This window comes from Echinops telfairi, unplaced genomic scaffold, assembly GCF_000313985.2.
Source record: "Echinops telfairi isolate 266 unplaced genomic scaffold, ASM31398v2 ScPeMD7_7424;HRSCAF=8462, whole genome shotgun sequence".
Lineage (NCBI taxonomy): Eukaryota > Metazoa > Chordata > Mammalia > Afrosoricida > Tenrecidae > Echinops > Echinops telfairi.
Genome location: NW_022111324.1, coordinates 73555486 through 73569194, shown reverse-complemented (window position 1 = coordinate 73569194; position 13709 = coordinate 73555486). Strand labels below are relative to the sequence as shown.

Genomic DNA, 13709 nt, shown 5'->3' with positions numbered 1-13709 from the left:
TCTACCCAACCTTGCCTCCACCCTCCTGGTATCGCCACTCACACCACTGGTCCTGAAGGGATTATCCGCCCTGGATTCCCTGTGTTTCCAGTTCCTATATGTACCAGTGTTCATCCTCTGGTCTAGCTGGATTTGTAAGGTAGAATTGGGATCATGATAGTGCGGGGGAGGAAGCATTTAGGAACTAGAGGAAAGTTGGATGTTTCATCATTGCTACACTGCACCCTGACTGGCTCGTCTCCTCCCCGTGGTCATAGACATTCTTGAGATTAAATTGTGCCTTTCATTGCTGGACACTAGAACCTGATTTGACTTAATTGCTAGTATTATGTGTTCATCTTAGGGTCTTTGTGGTTCAGGACCAAATTGATGGCAGTGAATTTGGTGTTAAGTTCATTCTTTACCCAGAGGTCTGCGGAAAAGTTGGCTCTTTTTTCATTATACATGCCTTTGCTTTCAGACAGCAGACTGTAGACATTTGAACTTAGCATTTACATCATATTCAGATACGTACAACTTACTCTTTTTGGTGACTAGGTAATTAGAATTAGCTAAGGATAAGTGAACTCTGGGTATTTAAAAAGCACATAGATCAGTGTTGAAGCTCTCTTACCAAGGTGGAATACATAATATATTTTTCACAGATAAGGTGTACATATTTTTGGTTGAATTTGACCAATAAGCAATTTTATGTACTTAAAATAATTTTGTTGGTGTTTTGTTTTTTTCACCTGCGACAGTGGAAAGATGTGTCCAGATAGCTTCTTTAGGAAAGTACTACTATAATGTAGAAACTTGTAATTTTAAAGCAACTCATTTTATAAAAATGCTACCTTTCATTCAATTTTACTTGAAAAGATGCTTATCTTTATATTTTTAACACCATTATTTTAAGTTTGAAAGCAAAAGCATAAATCTATAAACTGTCACTTGTATGAATATAAAAATAAGCTTTTTAATAAGTTGACTATTGATTCATCTTTTAAAAGATTAATAATAAAGATAAAAACAATTTAAATGTCATTGTAGTGATAGATACAACTGATCGGGGATAGACTAGAACAGCGGTTCTCAACCTGTGGGTCATGACTCCTTTAGAGGGCTTGAGAGACCCTTTCACAGGGGTCGCCTGATTCATACCAGTAGCAAAATTACAATTATGAAGTAGCAACAAAAATAATGTTATGGTTGGGGTCACCACCACATGAGGAACCTGTATGAAATGGTTGTGGCATTAGGAAGGTTGAGAACCACTGCTCTAGATGCTTTGTATCCTTGAATCTGACCTTCCTTGAGGACATTTTGTTACTTTAATTTTAAATAGTTTTTCATTAATGATTAACTTTAGCCATTTAAAATAGGATGTATTTTCTGCCTAAATACAAAGCCTTTCTCAATGAGAAAATGGCATCTCTATTGATTGTTAAAATCCACAGTAAAATAACTACTTCTGCTGTTAAAATTATTGATAAGAATTTTATGCAGTGGTGCCTTGGGAAATGTGATTTTTTTTTTTAAACAATACTTGGAGAGAAAACTCCTGGGGTCAGATAAAGATTCAGATCCCAGGTGAATCACTTAACAGTTTTTTGTTTTTTAAATCCTTTTATTGGGGGGATCGTATAACTCTATAATCACAATCCATACATCCATCCATTGTGTCAAGCACATTTGTACATTTGTTGCCATCATCATTCTCAAAACATTTGCTTTCTACGTGAGCCCTTGATATCAGTTCCTCATTTTTCTCCCTCCCTTTCCGCTCCCCCCTCCTTCATGAACCCATGATAATTTATAAATTATTATTTTGTCTCACTTAGCAGTTTTATGACACATTATTTGCTACCTGTTTGCTACTATTTTCCTCATCTTGAGAACAGGGATGATACTACTTTATAAGGTCATTTAGAAAATAGGAACTTTTGTTATGACTGTTGATTTGAACCCACTGCCATCGTACAGGAGAAAGATGAGCAGTCTGATCCATAGAGATTTACAGCCTCCGTGAAGCAGTTCTACCTTGCTCGTAGAGGCTTGCGATGAGTTGGAATCAACTGGACAGCAATGCGTTTGCACTTTTGTGTTATATTTTGTGATGTGTAAAGCATTGGTATTTGGCACCTAGTAAGTGCTTAGTGAATGCTAGCCTAGTGATCATTAAGTTCAGTTCAGATGTAGAATAATAGTTCCATATTAAAGCAACGCTTAGTTTAACAATCAGAAAGTTTAAAGCCATTTCCAAATGGCCAGCTGCTCAGAGGTTGCCATATATACCAGATGAAGAATGCTAATTTATTTAATTACATATTACTCTCAGGATGAGTTGGCAATGTATTTTTCAATTACAGGTTGTCTAGGGAAGAATAAGGAAGACTACTTTTCAAGCCAAGCCCAAGCATTTAGTCATTACTGTGTCTTTGTTTCCTTAATTTCTATTTTTGTTTTTTTAAATCATTTTATTGGGGCATCTTAAAGCTGTTAGACCAATCCATACATCAATTGTATCAAGCACGTTTGTCCATATGTTGCCATCATCATTTTCAAAACATTTTCTTTCTACTTGAACCTTTGGTATCAGCTCCTTTTTCCTTCTTCCACCCTCCCACCCTAATGACCCCTTGATTAATTATAAATTATTATTATTTTCATATTTTATACCATTTGCTGTCTCCATCTACATTTCTGTTGTTTGTCCTTTCCATTAATGTTTAAATGACTTTTTGTTTAATAAAATAGAGAATAATATCTCTTATGTTCTCTAATAACAGTATCTGCTAACCACATGGAATTTTAATGTCGATATAAAATTCATATTAAATTTAAAAAGTCCCTCAGGCACACTAGCCCCATGTTGCTGATGGCTGTACCCCATAGGCCAGCACAGGTGTATAAATAAAGTGCTCATCAGCACAGAAAGTCCATTGTAGTGCAGCGCTGTTGTAGCAATTAGAAAAAGAATGAATATAAAAAGTTAAGATTAGCCATCCTTAAAGTAGTTTTCCTGCATAACGTATAAAGTGAGTAATTGTAGAATTGCCTGTCCTTAATCACAACTGCCAACGACACTAGCTACATTACAGAGTTGTTCTACAAATGAGCTCTACATTGTCTTAAACTGGGATAAAGAACTTTATAAGGCATTGTCTTTATTTTATTCTTGGAAAAACTCAGATTTTTTAATATTCTTAGGAAAACTAAAGAGGTGAAATCATTTCCCCAGAATTACAGCTAGTACGTAGCTGAGCAAGGATTTGAACTGAAGTCTATCAGCATTTATCTCCCATTCGTAGGTTTCACAGCCCCGCCTTATATGGTGCTGCTCTTGGCTCCCTCCACAATGATACTGGAATCGCCATTTAGATGTCTACTCAAGTCTAAGAATTTTTAGATGTCTTTCTAATTCTTATAAGGCCCTGTTATATAGCTATTAACCTCCTTGTGCAGATGGGAATTAAAGCTCAGTGGAATTAAAGACTGCCCAAAGAGAGCATTAAAACTTTTTGACTGTTTAGGGCTTATTTAAAGTCTTGGTTGTCTACAGCTGTCTTTTTGTTATACCAAGTTGCAAGTTTAACTGGATGTTATGTAAATGAGATGTTAACATTATTCTAAAGCAACCTGAATGTCAGTCAGTTTGTATAGGTAAATATGCAGGCTTGACTTTCGTTTTTATTTATATGAAGTTATTGTTTAAAAATTAGAATCTTCCAAAGAAACTTCATATCAGTTGTTGAGTCGTTTTCACTGTTATTCTTTTGTCTTGAAAGAATAGTTACTTGTGGACTTTTTTGCTTCAGGAGGCAGTTTCCGTGTTACACTCAACAGATCCTTACAGAGCATTGCAATGAAGTGTGGTTTTGTAAATTCTCTAATGATGGCACTAAACTAGCAACAGGATCAAAAGATACAACAGTTATCATATGGCAAGTTGATCCGGTATGTACTCCAATATAAGTATTTAGATTGCAAAAAAAGTAATTTTGAATCTAATTCTTTAGTAGGGGAGAATGTGTAGATATATGTACCTACTGTTATTTTTTTTTAAGTACACACAGTATTCCAAATGCATTTTTTCATCTTTGTCACATCTTGATCCTGGATTATTTAAATATGTATATTAATATTTAAATTATTGAATGCTTGTGATTCTGCTAAATCTGTGTATTTATAATTTTCTGAATAATTCTGTAGGATATTTTCAAATGAAGAAACTGGGATACCAGAAAAATGCCCAGGCTCTCCTAGTTTGTAAGTGGCAGTTAGAACTCAAATCCAGAATGTTTTGACTCCTAGGCCATTGACCTTAACCGTCTGCTCATTTGTATTTTTATTAATACTTGATTTACAAGGTTTATCCAATGTCCCTTCATTCTATTGCAGTTAGACCGAAATCACTGTTTTGTTACCTGTCCTTTATTGACTTGTGGAATGTGTGCAAGTCCCCCTCTCTTGTTTTTTCCCCAGTGAGATACATGAAAAGTACTGTGTTCTAGTCCTAACGTTCTAAATTATCTGAGAATCAGACTGTCTGTATTCATGTAACCAAGTGACCCAGAGATATGTGGAAATCAGTATGATTCCAGACAAGTTAGCGATGGTTTAGGCATTGTCACCTAAAACCATGAAGTAAGTAAACATTTTAAAATTTAGAGTAAACATTTTTAAATTTAGCCCTAGTAGAAAGCCCCCAGAAGAGACTCCATTTTGAAAGACTAGAGTAGTTGTTCACCTGCCATAATCTATGAATGATGATATTTGCCTTGTTTTCTGTTCTGTTTTTGCCTTGAAGAGAGTTCTTTACTCTTTTTTTTGTATGCCTTACACCTTTTGAGCAATCTCTCAAATAAACAACCCCCTTCTCAGAGTGATATTTTTAAATGCAAAACATGAGGAGCCTAGTCATATATATATTAATGGCTTAGGAAATCAGTTGGATTGCAGTGTAGTTATTAAGATACTATTAAAACAATTACAATGGAGTAATGTTATTCCTTTATTACCGCATTAAAAATGGAGAATGTTTGCTTGGTCCAGTAGCAGGGTAGGGAAAAGAGGAAGCCCTTCAGCAAGGTGGATTGGCATAGTGCTGCTGCAGTGGGCTCACGCATACGAACAGATGTGAGGGTGGCCAGGACCAGGCAGTGTTTCTTTCTGTACTTGGGAATCTCCATCAACCAGAACTGACCCCACAACAGCGGGATTGGGATCTAATGATGAGCATAAGTAATATTTGGAAATACGTGCAACTCTAATCTGTTAAAATATTTGAGATTTCTATTGGTAACAGTTACAAATACCACAACTTCTCCTGTGGCTAATTACCTACATTTGAGATGGAAGGAAATGCGTATGTTTCCTTTTTAAGTTCATGGACCACCAAGTCTACTCATAGACTAGACCTCTGGTGAAAACTCCTGCTAAAAGTGGTTCTCAACCTGTGGGTTGAGACCCTTTGGGGGTTGAACGACTGTTTCACAGGGGTCCCTCAATTCATAACAGTAGCAAAATGACAGTGATGAAGTAGCAGCATAATAATGTTACGTTTAGGGGTCACTACAACATGAGGAACTGTATTAAAAGGTCATGGTATTAGGAAAGTTGAGAACCATTGTGCTAAAGGAATGTACAGTTCAGAAAGGGAAGTAAAACACAATTTACAAAAGCACTGTGCTAGATAGATCTGTAGCTAGGCACAAAGGAGCCTCCCCGGTGGGAGCACCTGGAAGGAGGTACCATTTGAGCTTTGCTAGACAAGTGGAGAAAGGGAAGTGGTGGCAGCTGTGGGGTGCACTTAACGTTTCTCTTTTCTCCAGAATAAGAGAATAGGTTGAGCTGAGGGCAAAGAGTGGGAAATAAGATTGGAAAAAATTTTTGCTTCAAATCATGGCCTTTGAATACTATCTAAGGAATTTTGATTTCATTCCGCATTCATTTGCAACACATTGAACTGTGAAAAGAAAAGCAATAGTTCCGAAACTGGTGCACGAAGTTTTTCTGGCAGCAGTGTGGAAGAATCCCTTCAGTTAGCAAGTGTTCGCTGAGCACCTGCTGTGTGCCAGGCCTTTATGCTCAGGAAGCAAGACGGGTTACACAGGATACAGTGTCATTATGGGGTGATGACTGCTGCAGGAGTTCCACAGAGACAGACCAACTGGAACTGGCCGGCCCGGAGAGCGAGAAGGGCCTGCAAAAAACTGTTTAGACAAAACTAGCTAGGAATGGCCCTTTTTAATTTATGTTAGGAATGGCTCTTCTATGAAAGAAAACATGAGTGCATCAGTGTGCCTGGGGGAGCATTATCTTCACCCCAGTGCTGAGGTGAAAGCAGTAACAGCAGTCTGATGAAGGCAGATCTTGTGTGCTTGCTTTGAGAAAGAGTTTCCAGAACACCGGGTGTGCAGAATGTTAAGAGGTACTAGATATACAGGCGTTTGTGAGCAGATTAGCTTGGGAGATGCAGAGTTAATGCTTACATTCCAGTCTACAATATCGGGGATTTTTAAGGTCATGATTGTAAACAGCTGTGTTTCAGTGAGTTCTCGGGGACTGTTTTAATTCTACTGTTGTGATGGCATTTGTTGTGTCAGTAAGAATTGAGAAAATGTGACTGCGTTTTTCAAATGCATGGTTTTTATGTGTGCATTTTAAAATGAGAAAGGATACAGAGAGAACCCGAGCTCTGAGTTGGTCATTCTAGTCTAGTGCTTAGTTTCCTGTAAGTTTCTCATGAATTGACAATGAGGGGGTACCCCCCAAAACAGGATTTTTTTTCCCAAAGTATTTAAAAAAAAAATTTTTTTTTAACAAAACAACCTAATCACCTTCAAAGTACTTCCCATTACACTTAACACATTTGTCAAATCTGCAATTTCATTCTTGGAAACACTTTTCAAACTCCTCTGTTTGGATGGCTGACAGCACCTCCCTCGTTTTTTCCGTCACCGCTACATGGTCACATCGCTGTCCTTTCATGTCCCTCTGCTTTAGTAGAAACAAAAAGAAGTCTCGGAGCAAGGTCAGGTGAGTCAGGTGTGTGGGGCAAGAGAGGCATGCTGTCTTTTGCCAAAAACTGGTATACTGAGAAGGCTGCATGAGCAGGTTCCGTGTTGTGATGGCAAAACCAGTCACCTGTCTGCAACAACATCAGGCCTTTTTGTCACACACTGTAACACAATCTTTTCAGAACCTCTAAATAGAAAGCTTGATTCACAGTTTGATCTGGGGGAACAAACTCCAAATGCTCTAACAAGTCGACGTTTTTTGTCTGTTTGGGAAGTTGACAGACATCCAGAATGAGGTTTGTCATCATTCGACACTTCACCCTTTTTGAAATGAGAAAATCACTTGTACACTTGAGTTGTTCCCATAGCACTGTCCTTGTAAGCTGTGTTAAACATCACAGCAGTTTCTGCAGCACTTTTCTCGAGCAGAAAACAATTTCACAGCTACACACTGTTTTCTTAAATCGACCATCACAAAAAAACTAGGTTTGAGTGAAACTGCTCTTATGAAAAAATCGCCGATCAGAGAGAATCTTCCCAGGGAACACCACTGGGCGCACAAACTCAGATCAAGTTGCTTGATGCTCACCTAGCAGTAAAAATGCAAACTCTCAAAGCTCAGCTCCGCCCAGTGCAACTCCAGTATTTTGGGGTCCTCCTCGCATTAGCAACCCTCAGACTAAACCGAGTCTTCATGATATTTCATGAAGTGAAAAACAGGTTAGCTTGTTAGTATAGTGTTTGCAAATATACGGTATTGATACCATGTTTTCCACTTTTTATTTATAAGGCTGTATTTTGTCAATAAATCATTGGTTTTTGAGTTGCATGCTTAAGGAATTTTGTCGTCATATTTAGATGCAAATCTTAGTGTGGACCAGGAGTTCCACTGTGAATGAAAGTTTGGTCCTGAAAGAACTTAGTAGTCACTTTATTATGCAAGCCACTGTGACCAGTATGACAATTATTGATGAAATAGAAATGCTCTCTTCCCTGTATTGGATCAGAAGTAGTTAACGTTTATTCAGTTTTATCTCACAGTAGAGATTTGGAATAGAAATCATATGAATACCTGGACTTAGGTCCCAGTAAAGAAAACAAACTGCAATAAGCAAATCCATTTCTCAGACATTTCTATAGGGGGAAAAAAGTCCCAGCATGATTAAATAAACTGGTTCCAATTGCATGTAGGTTGTCCCCATTGGAATGTCCCCCAGGCTCTGGACATGGTAAATCTGTAGACCTGAGTCTACAACTGAAGTCATTATTTCCTCCCATCTCTAGCCAAATTCCTACTTCTGTTCCCCATCCATATCCATTAAACCAGAAATCTGGAGGTTATTGAACATTTCTTGTCACGTTCTGTATGTTAGTTTCATCTCCCAAGTAGTTTTGTATCTGACCTCTCAACCCTGGCCATTGTCGTTTAGAGCCTTGTTTCTTTCAGAAGTATTACTATTGCATTTTCTCACGTGCTTTTATTATCCTGAGTTTTGTACATTCCAATCTATCTCCTGTTAAATTTTTTCTCTTAAATATCGTGATATATATTCATCATTTAAGCAGCTGTTCACTCACAGGATAAAAAGTTAACCCCTAAGCCTGAAATAACTGTGTACATTTTCTCATTCTTGTCTCTTACCACTTTGACATTTGCATCCTATGCTGCAGTATCCATAGTTTTCAGAGTATGGCTGATTCCGGCAGCCCAGATTCAAGTCCTGGCATGCACTATAGCAAGGAGGCGTGTGACTACTAATGGATGTGGGATTTTTGTCTGTATATATGGGTTGGGGGTGAAGATGTTTTAAATTATATGCTATTAATATACTAATCATGAAGTTATATACTTTATATTCATTGTAAATATTGTACATAAATCATATTTTAAATTGTTTATTAAGAGATTGCTTTGGGATACCCGTCTGGTTTTAGTTCTGAAAAGTTCCTGAGGATAAATTCTGCATGTCATTTTTATATTTCCTCCTGGCATACTGTGTGTTCTCTGTAGAAGATGATTAATAACTGCTGCAGCCTGAGTGAGTCTTATGAAGCAAGCTGTTAGAAGTTAAGTTGTGGGGAAATTAATGTGAAAGGTTCAGATTCAATTATATTAGCTAAAAATAAGAGCTGTTTTTTAAGTCTTTTGTGCTTGGAAACAGTGAGTGAGGGATGAGAGAGTTAACTGAGCTAGCCATTTTCTTTCCTAGGACACACACCTGCTAAAACTGCTGAAAACCTTGGAAGGCCATGCGTATGGGGTTTCTTACATTGCATGGAGTCCAGATGACAGCTATCTTGTTGCCTGTGGCCCAGATGACTGCTCGGAACTTTGGCTTTGGAATGTACAAGTGAGCAAGTTTCATCCTTGAATTTGCCGTTAATAAAGCACTTTATTTAAATCACCATAAACTTGCCCTGGTTCCTCAGTTGAGTAATCTGAGTTACAATGCCGCATCTCTTCCAAGAGATTACTCAAATGACTCTGAAGTGTCCAGGCTTACGCTTTTAATGTCATGCTGAATATAGTGGGATTTTTTGAAAGACCAGTGTGAGTATTTTGAGGCTTGTTTCCTTTGGACTGTGGCATTTGCTCTTTACTAAGATACTTACCCTAAAGAAAGGGTTTCAGTTGTGTATGAAGTTTGCCTGTCAAATGCAAAAGTATTGGTATCACACCAAATGTTCCAGTCTAATGGCAGCTGCTGTTGTTTATACGTGAAAGTTTATTCTGAACTAGTTTGGTAAATCCACATGATATATTTTGAGTATTTATTGGGGACTTTGTTTTTGCTAAGTGAAAACCTGAACTTTGTTGAGGGTCTCACTTTAGAAAGCTTCGACATTATATTCAGTCCAGTACAGGGCCTGGTTTACAGACTGATGAGTGAGACAGACACTTCTCCCTGTAGTAAAACCTCCTCTGTAAGCTGACCAGGTAGATGATGGCCTTTGTTTTATTCTCCCTAGCCTCTAGCCAAAAATTTAAGCCAGGCTACGGAGATTATGTCTAAAACTATGACTTGATGGGTAGGATTTTGAGTCCAAATATCTTCCTGTAGGTTAAGTTGGTTTTTGCCAGCAGTGTGAAGGTCAAACTCCACAAAGACTATTGAAATAATATAGTCTAGTGGAGTACATCATGAATACTAAAATTTTCCTCAAGATGACATACCATAATTCTGATTCTGTGAATATTAAAATCCTACTACTTATTTCTTGTGTTACAACTCTCGCTTTTTTATTTTCAAAAATGTTGAAATACACCATGATGACCTAAATGCTCAGTACTCTGTAGATTCAGTAGTTGTGGAATCTAGTTTTAGACTTTTATCTTTGTGTGTGTATATACACATGCATTGATAGCCATATGTCTGCATTCAATACATTAGAAAGTCATTTCCAGACTTAAGTACGAAAGGGTTGAGAATGAAAGCATACCCTGTATGACAAAGTACCATCATTATAGCTGGTTTGCTCTTGTCCAGTGCTTGCAATTTAAAGCCCCAATTGTTCAATAAATTTGGTTTTTGTCATTTTTATTAAGCCAGAGTTGAAGGCTCACGTATGTGTGGCTTTGTTCAGGTGGCTAGAGATGCACAGATCAGAACCCATGAGTTTGCCTCAGTAAAGCAGAACCTGAAGTGAATCTGACTTGGAAACCAATGAGTGTTTCTCATTAAGAATTTTCCTCCCCTCTCAAAGGGAGGAGCTACGTGATCTACATCCTGTAATAGTAACTCTTAATTTATAGTGCCTGTATATTCTTCCTTTGAATCAATTTACAACTATGTTCTATAAAAGTTTTGCTATGCATTATTTTATATATTTAAACGTGTTTTAAGAGGGTGGCCTTTTATGCCATTTCAATTGTTTGCATTTTTAGGTAGGTTTCTAATAATCTCTTAGCCTCATATAGTAGAATCATTGTATTAAGCATAACAGAAGGAATGACCATTTCTGCCTTCATTAAAAACATTTGTGAATAGAAAATGATTCTAAGATTCTCACTGTTGCATGTATATATGTGCATATAAATTTTTGTTTTAACTACTTGTACCAAGCAACTAAATAAGGTAAATAAATGAGTATAGATAACATTTTGGAGGAACATTTTTCAAAGAAAACTTTAAAAGAAATTTTTCCAGTTTGAGAGAGAATGTTTTCTATTTTTGTGCCCTTTCGGCTTTTACTTCTTGCCCCCATTTCCTAATCACACCCTTTGTTTTCACTCTTATTTTTACTTTTGATCACCCATTTCTCACAGGAGGTTATACCCATATACTTTTTATTATATCAAGGGCAGCTATTATCTCTCAGATCCTGTTTGTAATCCATGAGCAAAATGGAATCAAGACTAGATTAAATGGTATGTGTCTTCCTTCTAAGTTGAATAACTTAGAAAATATTCAGAGGATTTCTGAGGGTTGTAATCACTAAATAGCCTTGCTTAGCTGGGAATGCTTTAGAATGACTATGCTAAAACAGGACAGCGTCCCTTTTCTGTTACTTTTGAAATAAAGTCGTATATATTTTAACTTTGTTTTCCCTTCCCACCTTCCCTACTATGTTTTGAGTGTCTTGACCGTGAAATGTAACATAATTTAGACTAGAATTTAAGAATGTAGCTTTTCTAGTCATTAATTACGTTTTTCAGGAATTGCTACTGTGTTAACTGCATTCTTAGGCTAAACTTTATTCAAAGCTAAGACAGAGAAATTGATACTCAGGGTACTAGGCATGAGTTTTTCATCAACTTGATAAAAGTTACATGTTAATTTCACTTATAAATGTAATTTTGAGATTAGGGGGGGTGCTTTTTTGTTTTAATTTATCTCATAGCTGGATTTTTTGGGTCAGTTACTACAGGCATTGTTCAACTCCCAAGTTCGATCGTAAAGCCCTGACTCTTCTTCTGAGTGCTAGAGTATTTTGTATAAAGCCAGCTAAAGCAACTCTTTTCTCTCATTAGGAATACCAAACTAACCAGATACACACACACACACACACACACACACACACACACATACACACGCGCGTGCGCGCGCATTTTTTTCTTCTTATTCTATTTACACACACACCTTGTTGATGGATATCTAAAAAGCCTTAAATTCAGTTTTATTTCTTTGCAGACGGGAGAGCTAAGGACAAAAATGAGCCAGTCTCACGAAGACAGTTTAACAAGTGTGGCTTGGAATCCAGACGGGAAACGCTTTGTAACTGGAGGTCAGCGTGGGCAGTTCTATCAGTGTGTAAGTGTTCCGTGGCCACTTTTAAAGGTCTGCTGCTTTAAAAGCAAATTTAACTTTGTTGAAATGAAGAATTCACTTGACTCCGTATCTATCTTAAATTAACTACTCTATATGAAGAGCTACTTTTGCCATCTTCCCAGAGCAGCATTGCCTGATGGAGCTTCCTGTGATGCTGGGACTATTCAGTAGTTTCACGGTCCCATACAGACAGTAGCCACTACACATGTGTGCCTGTGAGACCAAATGTTTCCTGTATAGAGATTTTCTCACTGCAATAGCTATGTCTAGTGACGACTCCAATCCTAGATCAAACTTACATCAGGAGTTTGATCATCTTTTTTATGTGCCCATGAAACAAGTCAACAAAATTATGATTTTTAGGTTTCTTCATTTTCTTTTTCTTACCTTTCCTGCCAAGTCATGTGTTCTGTGGAGTATAGGCCTTGAGTTTAAAATGATTGTTTTGCCAAACTTTATTTTTCAATTTATAGTTTTTAATTTGGAGACATGAAAAGATTTAGTATATAATTTCTTTTGAGGTTTTCAGCCCTTTGGAATTTTGTATATATATATTTTAAATAGTGTCCTGAGTACACAGGCTTTATTCCTTCAAAATTTAAGGAATCAAGATGGTTATTCATGCAACCCAAGAACTTTTCACTCTGTGATGTCTTCTGATGAATGTCCACGCTCTTATTTTGGATTGTTGGCATAAGTCAGATGAGTACTAGCTGAAAAGTTTTATGCCATGCTGCACTCTGGCACAAGTGCAGTGTCAGTACTGTTCTAGCTAGAGTCGATATTTCACCCCCTGCCTAGCGAGATTCAGGTGACACTGCTTCGTTGATTTTTTTTTCCCCCCACCAAATAATTTAGATGTAGCTAAAGATCACCTGTCAAAAGGACTTTATAGAGCCACCATAAGTCACCGATTTATTAATCTGACTATGAAAAACGTGGACTCTAATTCCTTATTATTCCAGCATGGTGTTGGCCATTACTCTTTACTCCCCTACATGCCAGGGCACCAGGTATGCTTCTGCTGTCTATGGCATCCAGTGTATGGTTGAAATTTCAGGATACAAGACTAACAAGTCCTTCACCTGCTAAATGGGCATAGTAATGCCCTTTGGGGTTTGATAGGCAATGTGTAAGAGCTCTGTAGCGATCTATAGAGCACTTTACAAATTTAGCTGAGCTTTATAAAACATCATAATGGGGTTTCTAAGTTCTATTTAAAACTATGATTAATGTTTTAAATAAATTTCTTCCATATCACAAATCCTGAATGTTAGAGGCCAAATCCCAGTAGTGTGGAGAACTTTAATGTTTGAATTATTTTCCAATAAAAATAGAACCTCTTACTTGGAATTTATGCATTTTCCTTTTCATTTTATCTGTGTTACTTGGCTGAAGTTAAGTGTACAATAATCCCCTACTCACACCCTTTTCCCTT

General features: G+C 37.2%; 1 protein-coding gene across 1 annotated transcript in view; it reads left to right on the top strand.

Moving 5' to 3' along the window:
• Positions 1-13709, top strand: part of WDR26 (WD repeat domain 26) — a gene marked incomplete at its 5' end in the record, with an annotated part of 46465 nt that overhangs the window by 20050 nt on the left and 12706 nt on the right. Inside the window, 3 exons of the mRNA XM_004699940.2 lie at positions 3798-3936; positions 9212-9352; positions 12134-12253. Of these exons, the coding sequence (XP_004699997.2) occupies positions 3798-3936; positions 9212-9352; positions 12134-12253 (400 nt within the window). The remainder of the gene's footprint in view (positions 1-3797; positions 3937-9211; positions 9353-12133; positions 12254-13709) is intronic.